General features: G+C 43.5%; 1 protein-coding gene across 3 annotated transcripts in view; it reads right to left on the minus strand.

Annotated features, from left to right (window-relative positions):
• The window catches only part of KALRN (kalirin RhoGEF kinase), a 1,371,746-nt gene that overhangs the window by 145,884 nt on the left and 1,201,552 nt on the right, over nt 1-24,310 (minus strand). For all 3 annotated transcript variants that reach the window (XM_030208706.1, XM_030208704.1, XM_030208705.1), the window contains 3 exons: nt 22,294-22,577; nt 17,971-18,075; nt 6,246-6,341 (listed from right to left, as the gene is read on the minus strand). In XM_030208706.1, coding sequence (XP_030064566.1) covers nt 6,246-6,341; nt 17,971-18,075; nt 22,294-22,577 — 485 coding nt within the window. The remainder of the gene's footprint in view (nt 1-6,245; nt 6,342-17,970; nt 18,076-22,293; nt 22,578-24,310) is intronic.

Here is a 24,310-nt window from a genome sequence, read left to right on the forward strand (position 1 = left end):
GGGGAGCACACCGTATCGCCGACCCACAACGGTAAGTTTCAGGAGCTCCCGTAAACACATCTGGTCAAGCAGCCATCTTGGATTTCTCCCTACAAGTACCAGTTCTATATAGAAATACCTTAGCTATGCAAGTCCCTTGAAAATGAAACAGAGTTTAGCTACAGAAAAGGCCATCTCTGTTTCCTTTAAACCTTAATCTGCACAATGTGCTTTGAGGAAACAGATATGTTCTTTCATTCACCAGCAACGTACCCGATCCAGTCACCTCTCAGCATCTAGTAAAATGAAGTTAATCTTGCAGAAACAGGAACTCCTTCACTTCCCTTTACTGTTAATTCCACTGTAAGCTAGATATTGTAAGGGATAGATTAATTCAAAACTTGGAAATGAGGAAGAAAAACAAAAATCTGACCAAAAAAAAGATTCAAACCTTCTTCCCCACTATAGATCTGTTATGCTTTTTTTTTCTGTACATTCTGTATATCTATCTGTCCTCTCTTGCAACAAAATGAACTTTATTTGGACTCATGCTGCTCAAAGACATTTTTAAATTTACCTAACACTTCTTTAACATACATACAGTTCTTAGAACACTGGGATTTTGGCTATATCAGAAACATTTAAACTAATAGACAATCTTTGGTTAGTTAGACTAATGATTTCAAATTGTTTTGTAAAAATTTGCTAATGTTAATTTTTGCCTTATAAACCGTTTCAAGCCATTGGTTGATATGGGATATATATAAAACTTATGTGGGGTCCTTTGGAGAATAACATAACATGGAAAACTTGGAGCCAATTTTCAAAAGCACTTTTAGAAACATAGAAACATGACGGCAGATAAAGGCCATATGACCCATCCAGTCTGCCCATCCTCTGTAACCCCTAATTCTTCCTGTTCCTAAGTGATCCCACATGCTTATCCTATGCCTTTTTAAACTCTGGAACAGTCCTTGACTCCACCACCTCCACCGGGAGGCCATCCCACGCCTCCACCACCCTTTCTGTAAAATAATACTTCCTTAGGTTACTCCTAAGCCTGTTCCCTCTTAACTTTGTCATATGCCCCCTCATTCCAGAGCTCTCCTTCATTTGGAAAAGGCTCTCTTCCTGTACATAAATGCCCTTGAGATATTTAAATGTTTCTATCATGTCTCCTCTCTCCCAACGTATACATGTGGTTTGACCCCCCAAATGTTAGTGCACAAATTTTGGACAAAAAGCATGGCAATCCAAAATTTAGCACGACACTCTGGGGGTAACTTAAAACTTATGGATATAGTGGGGATAGTCATGCACTACCCAAATCAATTCATCCACTGACGTGGATTGCATACATAGAAATGCAAGCTTTAAATTAGGAAACCTGCACATTCAGCAGATCTACATTTACAGCTATTAGCTGCTAAATTTATTTATTTATTCATGACATTTATACCCCACATTAGTCCAAAATTGATATATTCTCTTTATGCAGCAGCCGCAGGTTTGAACACTGTCCCCCTGCATTTTGAACCATTAATATTGAAGTCTCCACACCTGGGGATCTCTCTTCAGATGTGTCTAAAGGGATTTTTAATAATAATGAATTAAGTAGATTTTGGGAATCTGTACAACCCCACCTTTTAGTTCTGTATGTTAAAGTCCCTCACCAGTTAGGCATATCTTAAATTGCTTTTCTACCCTGGCAAATGGAGAAGCAAGATTCTGTTGAACAAGGTCACAAGTACACAATGTACATACAACTTAACTCTTGACCTTCTTTAGATGCAAATGATTCATAGCTACCATTGATCAAAACAAAGATCTGAGCTACTTAAATCCACACCAGTGTTTTCACTATTTCAGATTTTCAATGCAGTAACCATCTGTTTAACCCACAACAGCCGCACGCAGTTCCAGGGGAAGGTTTACTATCCCGAGGCTTATTGTACAGAAAGCTGGTTTGAGTCGGATTCCCTTCTACAGCACATGAACAACTGAAGAAAGCAAACCTTCTACAGAACCTGGAATCTTGGAAGGATGAAGGGTTCACAAGGGAAGGAGACCACAAAACATCTGGATTATAAGCCCAGTAAAGGCAGCCACCCATCAGAAGACTTTTCTTGTGAAGCTTTCCTACTGGTCCATGATAGATGTCAAGTGTTGCTCACATTACAGTGGAACACCGGAGTTGTAAATTGAGGTTTTATGTTTAGGATTTACAGTTCTATCATTTCTACCATCAATGAGAAATTAATGTTGTCACAAGGTACCCTATTTTCTTGGCAAGCGGCGGTGGGGGTGGAGGTGGGAAGACAAGCAGCAAGTCCTACATTGTCTTTTCAGTGTGAGAACCACTTATTCCTTGACTTTCCATACAGAAAAGGCTAAGTCAGACCACTATAATTACTGCAATGTATTTTACGCTGGCTGTAAAGAGCAAATCATTAAGAGACTACAAACCGCCCAGAACACAGCAGCTAGACTCGTATAAGGAAAAACAAAATATGAAAGTGCTAAGCCCCTGAGGGAGAAACTACACTGGCCTTCACTCAAAGAACATATCACGTTCAAGGTATGCTCTCTAGTTCATAAAATCATTCACGGAAATGCTCCTGCCTACATGTCAGATCTAGTAGACCTACCACCCAGGAACACTAAAAGATCATCCCGCACATTCCTTAATCTTCACTTCCCCAAGTTGCAAAGGCCTAAAATACAAACTAATGCATGCGTCCAACTTTTCTTACCTGAGTACACAGTTATGGAACGCATTGCCGTGCAACTTAAAAACTATTTGTGAACTAATCAACTTTCGCAAATCTCCGAAGACCCACCTATTCAACAAGGCATACCAACAAGATGAGTAACTATAAATGTAATACATCGCAACCTTACCTACTATCAGCAATGTTTTTCTGCCTACATCTACTTGTTCGAATTTCGATAACGTTATCTACTATGGCATCTCCACCTTACCTATTATCAGCAATGTTTTTCTGCCTACATCTACTTGTTCGAATTTCGATAACGTTATCTACTATGGCATCTCCACCTTACCTATTATCAGATCTGTTTTTTACTTATATCTACTTGTTTAAATTTCGATTATGCAATTCTTTTATGTAACACTAACTGTTATCTCTCATTCTACTATCTACTAATAATGACACATTGTAAGCCACATTGAGCCTGCAAAGAGGTGGGAAAATGTGGGATACAAATGCAATAAAATAAAAATATGATCTTCGAGATTTAAAATGTGATGCTGAGAACACGCAAGATCGCTAACTGCATCCTTGAGTGGCAAAAATTCCAATTTTAAACTGCGAAAATACATAAGATCAGTTACTATGCTATAAAGTGTTCTCTCACCTTTCCTTTCATAGAGAATGGCATGGGGATCCGATGATATCTGCCTACTAGACAGGAGTTAAACATAACCCAGTAGAGGGTGAATCTGCCTTGGTGTACATGGGGGATATTCTGTTCTGCAATACACAAAAGGCACGTTGTGCCTCCGGTATCCGAATCTTACCCAAAAGTTGCAGAAATCTTCCTGCTGGGCTACTGATAACTTAAACAACCAATGATGAAAAAAGGAGACATTTTGGAGCTGTGTCTGGTGATTTGTTTGCTCCTAGCTGCAAAGAAAATGAAAACGGCCCTATGACTGAAGACGCCCTACATCCACTTAAGGAAGTGGTACAGAAGGGGCTATTGGTTCAGGCAGATTTAACATTACTGCATATTATTTGTAGCATTTGTATCCCACATTTTCCCACCGATTTGCAGGCTCAATGTGGCTTACATTTGCCGTAATGGCGGTTGCCATTTCCGGGTAGCAGAGTTACAAAGGCATTGCATTAAGGTGCATACATACATGGTAAAGAAGCATACGTTATGGTATAGCATATAAGTTCCTGAGTGATAGATTAGATTATAGCATACATTAGGTCATCAACTATAGATAGACCTTATTTGACGTAAGGATTAAAGTGATAGTGCTTGATCACAGTGGCATAGCAAGGGCGGGGCAATGGGGGCGGTCTGCCCCTGGAGTCAACGGGTGGGGGGGGCGCTCCGCTCCGTCCATCCACCCCCCCCTTGGCATGGAACCGCCTTCCCCCCCCCCAACGCAGTCCCCACGTGCCAACCAGGTTCCAGCTCCGTCCACCCCGAGCGTGACGCCGCCTCCCCTCCCCCCCCCCCCCGACAATTTAGGCTGTACTGTTTCAAAACATGCTGCTAAGATGATTTCTCATTGTTCTAAGTATGATAAAGCAACTCTGCTGTTGCGGACCTTGCTTTGGCTCCCGATATCAGCTAAAGTATGTTTTAAGATTTTATGTTTTATTCGTAAGGCAATTTATGATTTTACCTCTGGTCTTTTGCTTGACCAATTAAATTTTACTTCTTTTTCTAGGGTTAATATATGTCGATGCAGAAATCATTGTATACTGTCTTCTTCTCCATTAGGTTTAAAAAAAAGCAGGACCCTGGAAAGCTTCTTTTTCTGTTTGTTCAGTTTTACTTTGGAATGAGCTTCCCCTGTGATTATTCTAGAGTATCTTTGCTTTAGGAAAAGACTGAAGACGTTTTTTAAAATGTTTTTTTTTCATAATGTAATTGTTATTGAACTTTATTATTTATTTGTTGCATTTGTATCCCACATTTTCCCACCGATTTGCAGGCTCAATGTGGCTTACATTTACCGTAATGGCGGTTGCCATTTCCAGGTAGCAGAGTTACAAAGGCATTGCATTAAGGTACATAAATACATGGTAAAGAACGTTACGGTATAGCATATAAGTTCCTGAGTGATAGATAGGATTGTAACATACATTAGGTCATCGACTATAGATAGACCTTATTTGACGTAAGGATTAAAGTGATAGTGCTTGATCATTATTAACGGAGAGGTTACTTATTCAAGTGGTAAAAAGTTCGATTATTTTAGTTCACGTGCAACCTTATTATTTCGTTTTGAGAATACGTGTTATTGGTATGCCTTCTTGAACAGTTCAGTTTTCAGTAGCCTTCGGAAGATGGTGAGGTCGCGTTGTTTTTATGGCTTTTCGGGTAAAAGTTCCTGAAATGCACCTCCCTTTTTGCACAATTCACGACACACAATCTGAATGTGATTACATCTTGCTCCTTGAGTTATGCAGATAGCTTGGAAGATGGGCTAACAGTGAGCAGGAACAAATATTTCAAGTGCCACTATCCATGGGGTTCATTCAGATAAATGCACAACATATTTAGGAGTACCGCGATTATCTAATTCTACTTTTGTTTAAGCTAATCATGATGTTTCATTTGCAGCCTGGTTCATGTTGGACCGATTTTTCACATCTCAACCAGATCCCTTAGGGAAATCGTCACATTTCCCTTGGTAGATTTGGGGAGAGGGTGCGGAATTTGAAGGAAAATCTCCAAAGTTTCAGGTAGCTCTTATGGCAATTTTTTTTTTTTGAAAGGAAAAAAAAAACAACATGAGAAAAATATTTTGTTGAACAATTTGATAGAACTTGGCAAGTCTTCCATGTCCAGCTAAACTGTTCAACGAACCCATTTGGAAAGGAAGTTCCTATGTGAAACCTCTATACGCCAAGCAAGTAAGTGCAAATGAGCCTGAGGGAGTCACAATTGTGGTGCAATGGCTTACCCACAGGAAACTACAACCGCTTTCAGAAATCACATTAGCAGCTGAACTTAAATCCCTTCATTAGGTTCCTGAGATGTTTTACATTCTAAAAATAAAGCCAGACCCATAAATTCCATCAACACTGCCATCTTCCTTAGTTTAGGAGAACCCATGCCAAACGGCTTGTAGAACTGATCAACAGGGTCGGTGGTAAAATGTAACCCTCACTGGGAAAGGGTGACTAAAGTCACCAGAACAAACAAAAAATATATATTTTAATGAATTCTGTTAGAGCAAACAATTTATGATACAACATCCTCTTATGTGGAAAACAAAATTAGAGGTTCAAACACGTTAATGACTGCAGACTGCTTAGGGACCCATTCTCAACATTTTGGATCCGAGACTTATAGTCATCTTTTCCCAGAGACGGTCACAAATGAGTAAGCCTGGAGGGCGACCATTCTGCAGACTGGCCAACACACACACACAAAGACCAGAAAAGAAGAGTTAAAGAAAGGGGTGCAGATGAAGGCAGTGAAAACCAGCTGTTCATTTCACCCTATAGCGTCCCCTAGATCTAGCCCGCACAGAATTTCCAACAGGCCACACTTACCAGTTTATTTTGGACCAGCCTTTCTATTGCACTGACAAGGTCGGTGGCATTTGGTGCTTCGGCCGAGCTCTGTCTAGCTGCCAGCAAAGAGGAGGACTGCAAGGCATCAGTTAGCAAAGAAAAAGCAGGTTAGCAGCGAACACAACCAGCAATTACCACAACAACAAGGGTCAAGCAGGAAGTACAGCTTGAGCAGGAGCAGGTTTCCAGCTTTTGCCTTAAGAAACAAGCAAACATTATCAGATTTTGCAGGCGACCCGCATAGGACTATGAAGCAGGAAATTAGCTGGGAGTTCTCGTTAACATTTATTGTTACGTGAAAGCAGCGTTTCAACACGACCAAGCATCCACCATGCTACAATGTCAAGACTGTGTTGGGGGAAGGGCAAGCATAAATGAAAGCCTGCAGCCTAACAAAGCAAACAAGGTATTCGATATTTTTTTTTCTGTTTTTGACTTGCCTTTTAAAGCTGCCAACCTTCCAGAGATCAAAAATACAGATATGGAACCCTCAAGACGTAGCTCAATCATTCAGCTAGAATTTCTCCAAGACTTTTTTTTTTTTTTAGCTCACATCTTTCCAAATGCTGCTCAAGCTGCATATGGCATGATCAGGACTCAGGTACTATAAAGTACAAGCCCCAAAGAGCTTAAGTGCGAAGTACCCAAGGAAGTGGGAAATAGTTGCTCAAGCTCACAAAGAAAACAAAAGGGCAAGACTTGGCTTGTAATGAGTTATTGGGTTGCATAACAAGATGAAAAGGAAAAAGCAGGTGGCCAAAAAACTATTTAAATCGATTCTTTAAGCCAGTTAAAGAAATAAAACCAATGGTTGGTAAAAATACACCATATTAATGCTCTGTTATTTACTTTTCCAATCCCCAATCTATTCCCATTGTGGACCCATGGCTACTATTATCACAACGTTAAATATAGAGGAATAAGGAGCACTTAATTCAAAAATATCTCTAAAAAAAATAAAAAATTAAAAAAAATCTCCATTTCAATCCAGCCTTGTCGGGTTATATTTAACAGATTAGTGATACCCTTTATATATCCCAGTGATCCCAGTGGAGGAAAAAACTTCAGAACCTCAGATAGCATTTAGCCGCTATCGGTTACAATCATCGGCTTAAAAAAAACCTCCACTCGAACTTATGATATGAAATACAAAATTAAATTAAGTATTATCTGCATTCACAGAACAGAAAAACAGGTGCCGTGTATCATAGGAGTGGTCTGAGAGATACAAAAAAGCCCCAGTCCCAGGAGGATAAGCTATCACAGGATGGTCCTACGTAACCCTGGGGCATCGATTTAACATCGCAAAATGGTGGCCATTATTGGTGGGACCATGAAATCCCTAAGATAATTTCTTAAATTATCTACTGTGTTCCCGATTACGAAATACATACAATATATTATACATGGCACCTATTGTTCTGTTTTATGAGTGCATAATAATACTTAATTTCATATCACCATAAGGGCAAGTAGAAGTTTTTTATGCCAATGATGGTAACCAATAGCGGCTACTTGATTAAGGGCTGTCTGAGGTGTTTTTTCCTCCGCTAGTGATATATATATATATATATATATATATATATCTCAATCTGTGAAATTTAACCTGAAAAGGCTTGGTTGAAATGGGGATTTTTTTTTAGAGATATTTTTGAGATCCCATTGCTATTATGCCAGACCATTTATTTATTTAGTTTTGGTTCAAATCAAATTATATTCTGGAACATCCCTGTCCTCAAAGGGCTCACAATGTAAGAAAGGCGTTAACTACCATAAATCACTTCTATAGCGCTACCAGTCGTACGCAGCGCTTTACAATTGAACATGAAGAAGAAAGACAGTCCCTGCTCAAAAGAGCTTACAATCTAAATCAGGACAAACAGATAGGACCAAAAAGGAGAAGGGAAGGACAGACAGAAGGACACATAAGGATACGATAAAAGTTGCAAGTCAGAAGTCGAAAGCAGCATCAAACAGGTAGGCCTTTAGCCCGGATTTCAAGGCAGCCAGGGATGGAGCTAGACGTAATGGCTCACAAGTTACTCACTGCAGGTCCTGTTTTAAGGCAAAGGACCCTACTAATAATAGGCACTACCAGGGTAGCACACTGGGCACCTGAATATTTTCTTTTTCCATTGAGTCCCCCTTGACTAACCAAATCGCAGGCTTTACTAGTTCACCATGTTATGTCTGCGGCTCGGGTCACGTCGGCTGCTCAATGGAAATCGCCTATGGTACCTTCCTTGGTTAAATGGTTAAATAAGTTACGGTATATATGCGAGATGGAAAGACTTTGGCCAACTCGTCGTCACACTCTGCCTAAGTGGAAGGCTATATGGGACCCTTTCTTGAAACACTGCGCATAATGGACGCCTGGTATGTGGAGAGAGGGGAGAGGAGGGGGAGGGGAGGGGGGTTAGGGTTGGGTGGGCGGGGATGGGTTTTTTTTTTCCTTCTCTCTTGGGGGGGGTGGGGAGTGTGATATTTACAAAATCTGTTTAGATATCTTAGAAGTAATTGGGCCTGTAGTGTTCAAGGTTTGAGAGTTACTCAGTGGCGTACCTAGGGTAGTTGACACCCGGGGCCAGTCATTTTTTAACACCCCCCCCCCCCCCCAAATCCAGTACTAGGCATGCCGAGAATACAAAACACTCAGGACCTATAGAACAATTCTACCATACCATAAGCAGTCATTTCTACGAGTCACACAAGGAAAAGGAAAGCATCTTAAACACTACAGTGAGCACTAGAACATCAATTCACCTATTGTAAAATGAAACCAGACAGAATAGTACAGATCGTAGATCCTGCACAGTCAATGCCAACTGAAAGCCATGTCTTTTTCACAAACATAGATACACCCTAATCCACTATAGAATAAGTAATCATAAACTTTCTATTTAGACAAAAATTAAACTGAACCCCCAATGCCAGACTCTGCATACAATGCAACACCACAAAAACAGAAACTGTCCCCTAGTACTGTGCAAAATATAAAGACAGCAGATGTAAATTTGAAAAAAACTAACAAGTACCAATCACCACTTTACAAATTAACAAATAGAAATAAAACAAATATAGAAAGTAAAATAATACCATTTTATTGGACTAATACATTTAGCTTTCAGAGGCCAAAACCTCCGTCCTCGGGTCAGTACAGTATAGTGCTGTTACAGTATCCTATCCTGACCTGAGGAAGGGGGTTTTGTTCTCCGAACGTTAGTCAAAATGTATTAAAACATTTAACACATCTACAATACTTTATCCTAAAGCAAAAAAAATAAAAAAATATATTTTATTTACAGTTTGTCTTCTCTGGTTTCTGCTTTCCTCATCTTCTTTTCACCGTCTTCCTTCCATCCAGCATCTGTCTTCACTCTCTCTCTCTCTCTGCCATCCAGTGTCTGCCCTCTCTGCCGTCCCTTCCATCCACTGCCTGCCCTCTCTCGCTGCCCCTTCAATCCACCATTTGCCCTCCCTCTCCCATCCATCCAGGGTCTGCCCTCCCTCCCATCTAGGATCTGTCCCCTCTCTCTCTGCCCCTTTTTTCAGCCCCCAGTTCCAGCCCCCTTCTCCCCTCTGAACACCCCCACCCCAGTCCCCTTCTCCCCTCCCCTTCTCCTGTCTGAGACCCCCACCCCAGTCCCCTTCTCTCCTCTGAACACCCCCACCCCAATCCCCTTTTCCCCTCTGAACACCCCCACCCCAGTCCCCTTCTCCCCTCCCCCCGTCTGAGACCCCCCACCCCAGTCCCCTTCTCCCCACCCCAGTCCCCTTCTCCCCTCTGAACACCCCCACCCCAGTCCCCTTCTCCCCTCCCCTTCCCTTCTCCCCTCTGAGACCCCCACCCCAGTCCCCTTCTCCCCTCCCCTGTCTGAGACCCCCATCCCAGTCCCCTTCTCCCCTCTGAACACCCCCACCCGAGTCCCTTTCGCCCCTCTCCTTCCCCACCTCAGTCCCGTTAAAACTGGCGAAGCAGCGTCGCAGGCAGCGCCTCGTGCCCTGCTTGTAAAAAAAAAAATCAAATCTCCTTACTTCTCCTCCTCGTCTTGACGTCGACTCGGGCCTTCCAATCAATTTGATTGGAAGGCCCAAGTCGACGTCAAGACGAGGAGGAGAAGTAAGGAGATTTGATTTTTTTTTTTTTACAAGCAGCGCACTAGGCGCTGCCTGCGACGCTGCTTCGCCGGTTTTTTAAATGTGCGGCGCCGCGGGAACGGCCACGGGAGGCGGCGGGAGCGGAGCACCCCCCACCCACTGGCACCCAGGGCGGACCGCCCCCACCGCCCCCCCTTTGTACGCCACTGGAGTTACTTGCTCATTGTTAATGCTTATATTGTTATGGAGGATGTTAACCTCCTTTGTTGAACTGTACGTAGCCATGTGTGGGCTGCTGCATTTTTCCTTATTTACATCTTGTTTTGGCTCTCAATACCAAATAAAGACTTCTATAAATTAAAAAAAAAAACTAGATCTAAGTTTGTATCCAGGTATGTCTCAGTGGAGTTTGAACCCCAGCTGGCTGGTCTAACTGCTTGGCTAGTCCTGTACTATTGAGACAGATAGGAAAATAAGATGCTGGGCTTCATGCTCACTTCCTTGTGTGTTGAAATACAGGCGCTATGGCTTTTGTCATCTGATTTATAGCTTCTATTCTTTCTGCTATTACCTTTTGTTCTTAGGTGGTTTCCCCAAATTATAACAACTAGCAGGAGTGAGGATGGTTTTTTAATATTCCAAATGTTTAAGAGCTGCCATCACACTACACTAGGTTCTAAATTTCACACTGACAGCTAGTACTGTACACCACAAGGCAGCAGGTTTTTCCAGAATGAAATCTACCAGAAATCTCTCAATATATTTTCTTAAATTAAATTACCGCTAGAGGCGCCATTTTGAAGAGGTGCTGGACAAGGCAACTGGGCATCGCTCCTGGCTGAAGAACCCCCCAGAAGACTCTCAACCTTGGACTATCAACCTTTCAAGAGGGGGAGGCAGAGGTCTTCAGAGGACCTTCAGCTAGTGGCCTAGGAGTATTGGGCTGCTGTTTTGCGGCCTGATGCTCCTGGGCCACTGGAATAATGCTGCCTGCGAAATGGATCGCAAGTAGCATTATTCCTCTAAGGCAGGATTCAGCGACCTGTGGTACAGGGATCCCACAGGTTGCTGAATCCCACGGGAAATCAAGGTGTGGTAAAAGGCAAACTTTACTGCACCCTGATGAATCCCCCTCCCCAAGGATGTATTTCTATAAGGAGCAGTTTAGTTTTAAGCTTGCGTGCAAATGGTGGCATTCTAGTCATTAACATGTGCAAGTAGCCACTTTTGCACGTAAATAGTCTCTTACACAATACAGAAGCAGAAAAGTACAAGCCGCTACTGACAGCGGGTAATTTGTCAGTAGGAATGTGCACACTTTGGGTGGAGCTGAAAGGGTACGGGAGGGGAATGGGACGGTTGGCATTCATAAGTTACAAAAGATTGCAGAAAGAGGAAGACGGGCAACAATATCTGGATAAGATAAGAAAAGCTGAGAAAAGGGGTCAGAAGAGTAAAGATGAAAATAAGAGGGGAGAGGAAGTGACGTCACTGACCAGGATGGCAGCTTAACAGCGTGGCTCCGCTGGAGCTAAAAGAAATTAAAGCAATTCCCGAGATATTGCCGAGCTCGCCGAGGTCAGAGTGGTGGGGGAGAGATCCCAGGGTCGAAAGAGAGTTTGGAAAGATTTCGATACACGACGGAACAGAGTGAAAAATCGAAGCTGGATCCTGCGGGGCCAGGGCTGAAGGAAAAAAAGATGGAGTCGATCCCCTCCGACTCTGAAGAAGAACATTGTAATGAAGGTATAGAGGGAGCTGGCAAGATAACTAAGGCAGATGTGGTAGGCTGGTTCCAGGACCTGAAAGCTGATCTGGAGAGGGTACGGACAGATGTGCAAAACACACTGAAAGATATCAAAGCTGAAATTGGAGAATCGGGGACCCGTATAAGCGAAGTGGAAGACGGGATCGGGACTCTTAAAACAGATATAGGAAAACTTCACCAAACAGTGACTACGGACACTGCAGAAATACAGCAGCTTAAAGAGCAGGTGGAAGACCTGGAAAATAGGTCTCAGAGATGCAGAGATTTAAAGGGATTCCGGAAATGGAAATCTTTAGCAATTGTGAGGCAGTAATATGTGAGCTGTGCCTGCATATATTGAATCCAGATGACGAGACCCAACAGCCGGAAATCCGCATTCAAAGAGCGCATTGAGCCGCAGGCCCCCAACGAGATTCTAACCCGAGAGACATTGTGGTGTGTTTCGCAGATTACCCCACCAAAGAGCGGATCCTAACTAAAGCAAGGCAGCAGGAGATCCTTTGGAAGAACTGTAAGATTGGAGTGTACCAGGACTTGGCATGGATTACATTACAAAAATGCAGATCTTCGAGCGGTCACGGAGTTTATGAGATCAAAGGGGATCCGTTACAAGTGGTTCTTTCCATTTGCGGTGTGGCTAACTGTGGAAGGGAATCACGCAAAGTGAAGACCCCGGATGAACCATGGTCAGCATTGAGCTCTTTGGGAAATATTGGGATTCCTGAACAGATAAAGCAACCGGTGGCCCCCATGACGCCCAGAGCGGATTCAGCATGACAGCGAGTGGTGGATCGTGGGAAGAAGTCGTATAAACATGTATCCTGAGAAAACCCAATTATCGAGGACTATTTGAAGATCTTCTAGTTCATTGAGGACATTATGCAGATAAGAAGTTCCCAGAGAGTAGCTCCACTATGGGGATTAGAAATGGACAGGGAAGAGGGGGGGGGCAGACTCTGGGGGGGAGCATTGGAGGTTGGATAATGTTGGATGATTGCGGAGTGCAGTTGGAGAGATTGGAATAATTATGGGGCACTATGGGTAATGCATGCAGAAACTTGGGATGGGGGTTGGGAGGAATGGAGGACTGTATGACAAGAGTTGAGGGGTTGTGCATGTGGGGAGGAAGCAGGGGGGATTTGGGGAGTTGGTTTGGGAAAGTTTAATCCTCCGGGAGAGTGAGCTTGCTCCTCTGGAGATGACTGATCTGACAGGGCAGAGATCAGCACAAGGGTGGGGATCGGGGTAAGATGCAGAGGGGAGGACAAGATTATAAAAAAGGGGTCAGTCAGGGGTATACTTTGGGGAGCAATGTAGTGCACGGGGTAGGGAGAATCACTTTTGGTGGGAACTTGGAATGTAAACGGGCTCAACAATCAGGGGAAGCGCAGTAGGGTATTCAAGGAGTTGAATAGATTGAAGTGGGATGTGACATTTTTACAAGAAACACACTTAAGACCGCGAGATGCCCATATGTTACGTCGTAGGCCTTTCTGGGAAAGTAGTGGTTCACCAGGAAGGGGGAGCTAAGCGGATGGAGGGAGTGGCTATTCTAATAAGGCAGAGTTGTGGGTTTTTAATTCAACAGGAGTTTCGGGACTCAAGTGGAAGATGTGTGGCTTTAAGAGGAGTACTGCAGGGCAAGGAGCTTACCTTGATTAATTTATATGCTCCGAACACGGGTCAGAGGAGATTTTTTCCAAACCTTGTTAGGGGAGCTCCAGGAATTTATTGGGGGACAGGTGGTGGTCGGTGGTGACTTTAATGTCACCTCCGATGCACGCCTAGACTATTCCACCGGAGGGGGGGGGGGGGGAAGCACCATAGTGGCCCTACTTGTAAAGCACTGCTACAATTTTTGCGAGCAGTGGAGGTGGTAGATTGTTGAAGGCTGTTACATGGAGGGCAGCGCAATTACACCTTTTAATCCCATGCGGTATAATCACATACTCGTATAGATGGCTCCATCGCAACAGCTGGCATATGGTGGAGGAGGCTGAGACAGGGACTATTCAAATTTGAGATCATGTTCCAATGTGGATTAGGCTTACTGGGTTGGGCCATAGCAAGCGGTAGGTCTATTGGAGACTTAATGACTCACTACTAGGGGATGAGAAAGTACGGGAAGAGATTAAGCTCAATATTCAAGAATTTAATCGCTTTAACAATAATGGGGAGGTAACCGATGGGGTATTATGGGATGCACTGAAAGCAGTGGTGAGGGGTGTCTTGATCAAGTGGGGGGGGTGAGGGGTGTCTTGATCAAGTGGGGGGGGGGGGGGGGGGCGCAATCAGCCAGACTGATATATGGTAAAACACGATTCGACAGCTCCAAACTCCTTCGAGAAAAGCTGTACTGGCTCCCAATCAAAGAACGGATCATCTTCAAAATCTGCACCTTAGTTCACAAAATCATCTACAGCATAGTCCCAGGATACAGGACAGACCTCATTGAACTACCAACTAGAAAGACTCGGATCAGCATGAGCATACCTAAACCTACATTACCGAAACTGTAAAGAGCTAAAATACAAAACTACTCATGCATCTAACTTCTCCTACATAAGCGCACAACTATGGAATGGACTCCCACTTGCAGTGAAAACAATACATAACCACCTAAACTTCAGGAAATCACTGAAAACCCACCTCTTCAAAAAGCTTATCACACCGATCCAACATAAATCCTCACATCCAGCAACCCAAGATAAACTATGTTCGTACTGGACAACTTACTATCCTCGACCCCACGACGCTTGAAACACTGCTACCTGTGACCATAACACAACCTTGTATTTGTTATCAACTGTAATGGCAACCGCCATTACGATACTTTGTAAGCCACATTGAGCCTGCAAAAATAGGTGGGAAAATGCGGGGTATAAATATAACATCCAACCCTGGAGCCTTACCATTTGAGAGCCTTTTAATCATCCCTTGCACCTCCCCTAATCTAATGGGTTCCCCAAGCTGAGTTCTTTTGGATTCATTCAGTCGTTCTAGTGGAACTTGAGCCAAATAGCGAGCTACGTCTACAGCTGATTCACCCTCAGGAGCGCTGAATAAATCTTGGTAGTATTTCAAAACAACATTTTGCAATTTCGGAGTCAGCATAATGCCATCCTCCCCTACCATCCCTCATCTTTTGAATAAGAGATCTCACCCTTAGCCCATAAATAATGGGCCAGCATTGCACTTGATTTATTGGCAAACTCAAAATATTGCTGCTTGAGCTTGGTTCTCAAAAAAATCAACTTCCTCCATCTGCAAATGCGCTATTTCTCCTCTCACTTTTTTAAGATCCTCCCGTATCTGTGAGAGGAGAAACAGCGCAATTGCAGATGGAGGAAGTTGATTTTTTGAGAACCAAGCTCAAGCAAGGGTATCCAATGTCCCAGGCAAACCTTCAGAAACAAACAAGTAAGGTTGATGGAGGAGTCTTCCAACACAATCACACTGACGAAACGAAGGAAACCACCACCGAAGATTTTACAGACCCTCATATTTCATCTCAGCTGTTTCTTCTCCAAGCTGAAAAGCCCCAGCATATTTAGCTATTACATCTTTACCATTCAGGTTACCTTTCTCTAGTTCCATTCCTTTACTAATTATTCCATTTTATTTGCTTTTTTTGAGCATCACTGCACACTGCACTATGGATTTCAGCTTATTGTCTACAATGATTCCGAGATCCTTGCCTGGGCGGTGGCTGAGAACACAGAATCCATCACTGTGTACCCACTGTTAGCATTCTCTTTCCTTATCATTTTGCACTCATCCAAATTAAACTTCACCCGCCATTCAGTCTCCCACAGGCTTATTTTCGAAAAGAAAATGGCGCCCATCTTTTGGCACAAATCGGGAGATGAGCATCCTTCTCCCAGGGTTGCCCAAATTGGCATAATCGAAAGCCGATTTTGGGCGTCCTCAACTGCTTTCTGTTGCGGGGATGACCAAAGTTCATGGGGGCGTGTTGGAAGCATAGCGAAGGCGGGACTGGGGCATGCTTAACACATGGGCATCCTCAGCCGATAATGGAAAAAAAGAAGGGCGTCCCTGACGAACACTTGGCCGACTTTACTTGGTCCTTTTTTTTTTTTTCCAAGCCACAAAAATGTGCCCTAAATGACCACCGGAGGGAATCGGGGATGACCTCCCCTTACTCCCCCAGTGGTCACCAACGCCCTCCCACCCTCAAAAAACAACATATTTATAATATTTTTTCCAGCCTCTATACCAGCCTCAAATATCATACCCAGCTCCATGAAAGCAGTAGGCAAGTCCCTGGAGCAGTTTTAGTGGGTACTGCAGTGCACTTCAGGCCCATCCCCCCCCCCTACCTGTTACACTTGTGGTGGTAAATGTGAGCCCTCCAAAACCCAACAGAAACCCACTGTACCCACATCTAGGTGCCCCCTTCATCCCCAAGGGCTATGGTAGTGGTGTACAGTTGTGGGTACTGGGTTTTGGGGGGCTCAGCACACAAGGTAAGGGAGCTATGCACCTGGGAGCTTTTTCAAGTCCACTGCAGAGCCCCCTAGGGTGCCCGGTTGGTGTCCTGGCATGTCAGGGGGACCAGTACACTATGAATGCTGGCTCCTCCCATGACCAAAGGGCTTGCATTTGGTCGTTTCTGAGATGGGTGTCCTTCGTTTCCATTATCGCCGAAAATCAGAAACGACCAAGTCTAAGGACAACTCTCTCTAGGGACGACCTAAATGTCAAGATTTGGGCGTCCCCGACCGTATTATCAAAACGAAAGATGGATGCCCATCTTGTTTCGATAATACGGGTTGTCCCGCCCCTTCGCCAGGACGTCCTGCGAGGACGTCCTCAGGAAAACTTGGGCGCCCCTTTCGATTATGCCCCCTTTTGTCACCTAAGTGTATGATGCATCTGTATCTGTACATATAGAAAGATTTCAGATGACAAGGCTCAAAAATGTATACTGCTGTGTAGAACAGAACATGTTCATGTATATTTATGTGGTTGTTTTTATTCTTGCATTTTACTGTCAGACCCCTGAGGCAGGCACTGTTTGGTGCCGAAACATGGCCCGTGTCGGGTCATCAATAAAGAATTTTAAGTGTCCCAGTCTTGAAGGCCCAGTGTTGCTTTTGTTGTTTGTATACTTGTTGTGTATGCTGTATTACCCTCTCTATCTGTGCTAGAACAGAACAAAAAAATGTCCATGCTCTCCTCTGTCTCTGGCCCTATTCAATATTCAAGTTTGTTTTAATCATAAGTACAAAAGTACTGCCATACTGGGACAGACCAAAAGGTCCATCAAGCCCAGCATCCTGTTTCCAACAGTGGCCAATCCAGGTCACACATACTTGGCAAGACCCCAAAAACGTTCAATACATTTTATGCTGCTTATCCCAGAAATAAGCAGTGGATATTCCCCAAGTCCATTTTAATAATGGTCTATGGACTTTTCCTTTAGGAAGCCGTCCAAATCTTTTTTAAACCCCGCTAAGCTAACCGCATTTACCATATTCTCTGGCAATGAATTCCAGAGTTTAATTACACGTTGAGTGAAGAAATATTTTCTTCGATTAGTTTTAAATTTACTACTCAGTAGTATCATCGCGTGCCCCCCAGTCCTAGTATTTTTGGAAAGAGTAAACAGATGATTCACATCTACCGTTACACGCCAATCATTATTTTATAGACCTCTATCTCCCCTCAGCCATCTTTTCTCCTTAATCCCTTATTTGTCTTGTTTGAAAATTGTCTTACTTGTTTTGTATACAGTGCTGTGTGTATCTAGTAGCATTATAGAAATAATAAATAGCAGTAGTAGTTGCAGTAGAAATCAGAGGATTGCATCCTTACCATTTCATCCTGGGTGGGATCATTGTCAAAAATTTTCATCGGTGGAGGAAGTGGTGTGTGGGATTCTTCATCTGGTTCATCTTCTCCCCAGCCCTTCTTGCCCTTCTAAGACAAAATGCCAGGCTGTTATATATTATAACAAACTTCTCCAACTTAATCTTACTGTGTGGGGGGTGGGTTTTACAGGGCCTCCTTACGTGTACCAAATTAATGCTTGTTCAAAATAGCCATGTTAAATTTCAGCATAAAGCAAGCAAGAAATACAGTTAGGATCTGTTTTACGACTCTTACATCCATTGGAAGCGTAGAAGTACAGAGCGAGTGTGGACAGTCACAACTCGGTTAACTTGGATTCCTGAGCAACAAGGAGAAGGATGTTCTTGAAATTTCCATCTGCTTCCATCAAAATAGCCCCCCCAAATCATGCACATATGGAGGATAATTTCCTGAACAGGGCACCTAGACTGCTGTGCTTATGTTGTAAAGGTACGAACAGTGGTGTGCTGGAGCAGGCTCTCACAGGCTCGCAAGAGCCGGTTGTTAAGTTTTTAAGAATTTTGGGAGCTGGTTGTTAAAGTAGGGCTCCCAAAATGTGGTCTTGGGCCCCCTGCCGAATTATCTTTGATGGTGGGGATGCTGAGCCCTGCCAGCCAAGTAAATAGACTACTGCTGCTCCCCGCTCCTTGTTTCCTGCTCTGGGCAGCAGGCTGGGACTTCTCGACCATGTGAGAGAAGTTCCAGCATGCTGCTCAGAGCAAGACGTTGGGAGTGGTGGCAGTCCATTTATTGGCTGCCAGCAAAGGTATGCCTAGCGTGCCTGCACGAAGGGAGGGAGGAGAGAGAGGCCCCCCCCCCTTCCAACTGTAGAGCTGGCTACGTCCAGAGAAAGAGCCTGTTAAAAATTTACCAGCACACCCCTGGGTAGGAATACACATTTATACCTGTTCCAAGGCAGGTGTAATTATACACTTGTAGGTGCTGGAAAGGACATATATGCATGTGCTATATTCAACATTCAAAACAAGTTCTATTAACATATAACTTTTTTTTTTACTTTATGCATAAAGTATTTCAGTAACATCAAATTGGAGATGCATATTGAAATCAGATACAGCCAAAAGAAAAAGTATCAAGCAAAATGAAGAAATAAATCAATTCTTCCATCCACAAAATAAGAAATAAGATCCAAGGTTTAAGGGGGTGGGGATGGGGGGGAAAGAAAAAAACACTAATCAATAATGCTTCTCAGCCCACCCTAAGTAGTGAACATATGCGTTACACAGTAACATTTACTTCTTCCTTAGGGTTACGTTTACTAAGGTGCACTAGCGTTTTTAACGCACCTGTAAATTTAAGGTGCGTTAAATGCTAAACACGCCTATACATTTCTATAGGAGCGATAGCATTTAACACACGTAAACCATTTACGCATGTTAAAAATGCTAACACGGCCATAGCGCCGCTTAGTAAACGTATGTGTTAGATTGTAAAATATCATTTTGTTGCTTAGGTCAAAAAATTGAAATTGCTGACCTTGAAACATATAACTATGGCCCTATAGCGCTATGTATGTAATATACACAGTTGACACTAAAAGGCCAATATATTCAAAACAAGTTACAGTGATATCTCGGTTTTCGTTGATAATCCGTCCGAAAACAATCAACGAAAACCGAAACAGACGAAAACCGAGGCAATTATTTCCATATGAATCAATGTAAATCCAATGAGCAGGAGAACGTGTGGGTTGCGCTTTGTTTTCGCAAAATTAGCAGCAAAAACCGAGGCAACCAACGAAATCAGAGACAAATTTTTCACTGAAAAAAATGAACGAAAACCGAAACCGACGATAACCGAAGTCAACAAAAAACGAGGTTTCACTGTATATGTTAATTGGTGGCCAGTGGACTTGACACTTTCTTTACTATCCATGTATTTTTCTAAAGTTAAATCAGGCAAAAATCTGACCGAATGACCTAATAGTATAAAAACGGGCCAGGTTTGCGTTGGGAAAAGGGGGCACTAAAAGCAGCAGTTTAAACAGATACTTTATGAGGTCGTTCAGAATGCGGCAGCATGTCTGATTACTAGAGTTTCTAGATCAGAACATATCATTCCAGTATTTAAAAAAATTACACTGGCTGCCTATCACGTTTAGAGTTATGATTAAGGTTCTGGTGTTAGGTATGTGGGATTGATCCCGATTATTTTGCAAAGTTTTTAAAATGTACAAGCCAGGACGATCATTGTGCATGGGCACTTTTACAGGGGACCACTTGAGTGTGTAATACATTTTATACACAACTCCCTTATACAATGATCTCCTTTATTGACTATATCTGTCAGTGTTGATAGAAGCAAGATTGTTTCAGTAGAAAATGCTCGTCAGGAATTTACAGTGATTTATGCCATTTTGCCTTGTGTTGGAAGTTACAGGTGTTTGCAGCTGGCTGCTGTTCTTCTACTGGTTTGTGTTTCATGCTTTGCATCGGAGAATATCTTCATGAGCTATATGTTTGGAAAAAAGGTAAAAAATCTTTCTATAAACAGAATAATTCTGCTGAAGTTGTTCTTGGAAAATTGACTATGCATGAAAAATAAAATGGACAACAAAATTAGTGCAAGATTTCAGATCAGGAACACTTAAGAGGAAACATTTTTTTTTTCTGTGTGAATTTTCCCTTCCAACCTGAAGTTGTTAATTTTTCTCCAAGCTCAGCACTATTTAAAAAACGGGACAGTCTTTGGGAAAACATGACTGAAGTCACCAGAAACAAAAAAATGAGGGTTTAATGAATTCTGTTAGCGCAAATAATTTGCAATACAACAGTCCCAACCCCATCCCTTTTACGTGGGGGGAAAAAAATAGAAGTTTAAACATGTGACCACTTAAAACAGTAATTTTTGAGAAATTGGATCCATGATTTTAGTCATGGTTTCCAGGAGACGGACACAAATGACTTCTTGGGCTTCCCCCCCCCCCCCCTCCATATTCTACCAGCCATCAGTGGCTCAACCTTATTCAATATCCCAGATACAATAGACAGCATCTCTGATGTCAGGGGTGCACAAGCAGCAGCACCCTGAATCAGTGGCGTAGGAAGGGGGGGTGTCGGCTCGCTGGTTCCCTGCTCTTTCTGCCCCGGAACAGGTTACTTCCTGTTCCGGGGCAGAGAAAGCAGGGAAGCAGCAGAGCCGATGCAGCTCCCAGTGACGTGCACTGGGGGCGGATCGGCCCTCCCGCCTGCCCTCCGCTGCAAGGTAAGGGTGCGTTTCGGGGGGAGGGTGCGCAGCGGCGACCCGCCCCGGGTGTCAGGCACCCTCGCTACGGCACTGCCCTGAGTTAAGTTTATTAAGAATTTTCTAGCAAGTACCAAAACACCACAAGGCAATAAGCTCCCTAAGGGCATCCAGAAATGATTTAAAGCAAGCTCTCATTTCAAATTAAATCCATGTATGAAAAAAATGATTCATACAGACAAACAGACGGACCAAAATGGATGGGTAAATAAAAAAAATAAAGGAGCCCATTTACTGAGCAGAAAGAACACAAAACTAATCAAATGAAGAGATATAAACTCATTTATTCAGGGAGATTTAGATGACACAGGCAGAGCATGGCTGGGTAACTCGTCCACAGCTTAAATTTTATTTTTTTCCACTCTGCATTTAATTTAATAAAGAATTGATACTGAAATAGAAAAGCAACAGGAAGAATTATACAAAAGTGGCTCCCTGGCTTTGGATGGCTATTTATGCTGAACGAAAGATAGTGTGAACAGGGCCGCCAAGAGGGGGGAGACGGGGGGGACAGGGGGGACAAAATTCCCCGGACCCAGGCTTCTGGGGGGGCCCAGCGCCGGTGCCGCAGTCCAGCCCGCCCGCCCTCCGTCGCTCCCTGGCATTGAATTTAAGCACCTCACCTTCGAAAGCGCAGCAAGCAGCGGCAGACCACTCCTTCCTTTTGTGTCCCGCCCTCACCTGACGTAACGTCCGCGAGGGCGGGACACAGAAGGAAGGAGTGGTCTGCCACTGCTTGCTGCGCTTTCGAAGGTGAGGCGCTTAAGGTCAGTTCAGAGGGCCCGGTGGCGGGGGGTCTGGCGACCTCGGGTGGGGGGGCCCCAGGGGCGGCCTTGTCCCGGGCCTGGCCCAGTCTTTCGGCAGCCCTGAGTGTGAAACTTGGCATGACACAGAGGCCATTAGGCTTTCTAGGTTTATAGAACTAGGCCAGATTTAGCCATAGGGTAGCATTGATTCAACAAGCAGTCTACTGGCTGAATGTCAGCTTAGAAATGAATACCATATAGCAATGAAATGATCTACCTCATCTGCGCTGTCCCCCTGAGGGGTCGACTCGTCTCCGGCTTTAGGAGAGCCAAGGTCAAAGCTCTTCCTGCCATCCCGCACCTTCTTCTGTTTCTTGATGTTACTCTCCGTTTTTCCACTGTTGAGTCTGCGTACCGGGCTGGTCAGCCACTTTTTCAGTGTGTTGGTTGATCGTTTTGGACCGGGTGAGCTCTGGATTGAGTTCAAGGATGGTTGAGACTGCAAATTGGCCACAGATTCCGACTTACCGCCATTCTCATTGGAGGAGGTTGAATATGTATCTGTGGGAAACAAGGACAAAATGCTATGAGGTTCCAGGTAAACGACATTCCTGTAAATGCTGTATCAAAAGGATTCATCAATAAGCATTAAAACTGCCACCATCTTTTTTTTTATATAGTTATAAAAGTTACTGAATTTTTCATCTTGGTTTACACAGAGAAGTGATATTGTACTAACAATAATAAAACAAAGCCTACAAGCCATAACAGACTGCAACAGAAGTACAGAGCTTTTCATCTCAGCTATTGTCAAGAGTTAAGGCTCATAAAAGTCATTAACCAAGTCTTATCCAAGTTATTTCACCACAATAAAATCAGTTGGTACCACCTGATACCCTAGCTAGTAGCTTTCCCAATATCAAGCGGCAAACAAGTATGCTTATGTTCATACAACATAAGAACGTAAGAACAGCCATACTGGGTCAGACCAATGGTCCATCTAGCCCAGTATCCTGCATCCAATCCAGGTCACAAGTACCTGGCAGAAACAAGAAGATGAGTCTCAGGTTTTTCCACCCTTTGCTACTTCAGTTTTTCTGTCCTCTAGAAATTACCACTAGCCTCCCTCTCCAGACACACCAGTGGCCATTACCTGGATGGAGGTGGCTGAAATTTGGAATGTGGGGTAAAATGTTAGTAAGATACTTGTGTTACCAATTTCAGCATAGGATATCCTCAGAGAGGGGGCCCCTGGACCCGAAGCAACCTTTGACAACAGGCATCATTCTTCTAATGACAACTCATCCAGAAACTAATATTAGAGCAAACTATATAGCTTTAAGAGATGTTCCCCAAGGCCAGTTCTGTGTTTATCTGCATAGAACGAAGTGGTTTGGGAAAGTTTAAGTATCCTTCACCAAAATGTGCTTCAACGAATCCCTAACTTAACAGAAGTTGACAACCTCTACATCAGTGTTTCCAAAGTCAGTCCTGGAGTACCCCCTGGTCAATCAGGTTTTCAGGATATCCACAATGAATATGCATGAAAGATTAGCATATCATTAAGTGTATGGAAATAAGTTCATGCATATTCATTGTGGATATCCTAAAAAACTGACTGGCAAGGGGAGTACCTTCATTGCTGTGCAGCTTTGTAAACTGGTGGATAGTAACATAGGGCATCTTTTACTAAGGCGCGCTCACGTTTTTAGCGCATGCTAAAATTGTGGGCGCACTAAATGTTAGATGCCCATAGGAATGCATTGGCGATTCTAACATTTAGCACACCCACAATTTTAGCACGTGCTAAACGCGTAGACTCTGGAACTCATTGCCGGAGAAGGTAGTGACGGCAGCTGGCCTTGCCGAGTTTAAAGGGGATCTGGATAGATTCCTGAAGGAAAAGTCCATTGATCGTTATTAAATTTTGGATTTTTGCCAGGTTCTTGGGGCCTGGATTGGCCGCTGTCGGAGATGGAGTGTAGGACTTGATGGACCTTGGGTCTTTTTCCAGCGTGGCGGGTGCTTATGTGCTTAGTAAAAGACCCTCATAGTAAATAAATGTTGGCAGATAAAGACCCACCACAGTCCATACAGTCTGCCCATCGAGGTGGCCAGCGTTGAATCTGGCACTCTACACAGGTTCCACGTCATGATTAAATATTGATCTCCATTACGGCGTATTTTCAAAGCACTCAGACTTCCACAGTTCCATAGCAATCTTTGTAAGTCTAAATGTTCTGAAAATGAGCCCCATTATCTCCATTTCTCTCTGCAAATTTTGGGGCCTAGAC

This window comes from Microcaecilia unicolor, chromosome 7 (assembly GCF_901765095.1).
Source record: "Microcaecilia unicolor chromosome 7, aMicUni1.1, whole genome shotgun sequence".
Classification (NCBI taxonomy): Eukaryota; Metazoa; Chordata; class Amphibia; order Gymnophiona; family Siphonopidae; genus Microcaecilia; species Microcaecilia unicolor.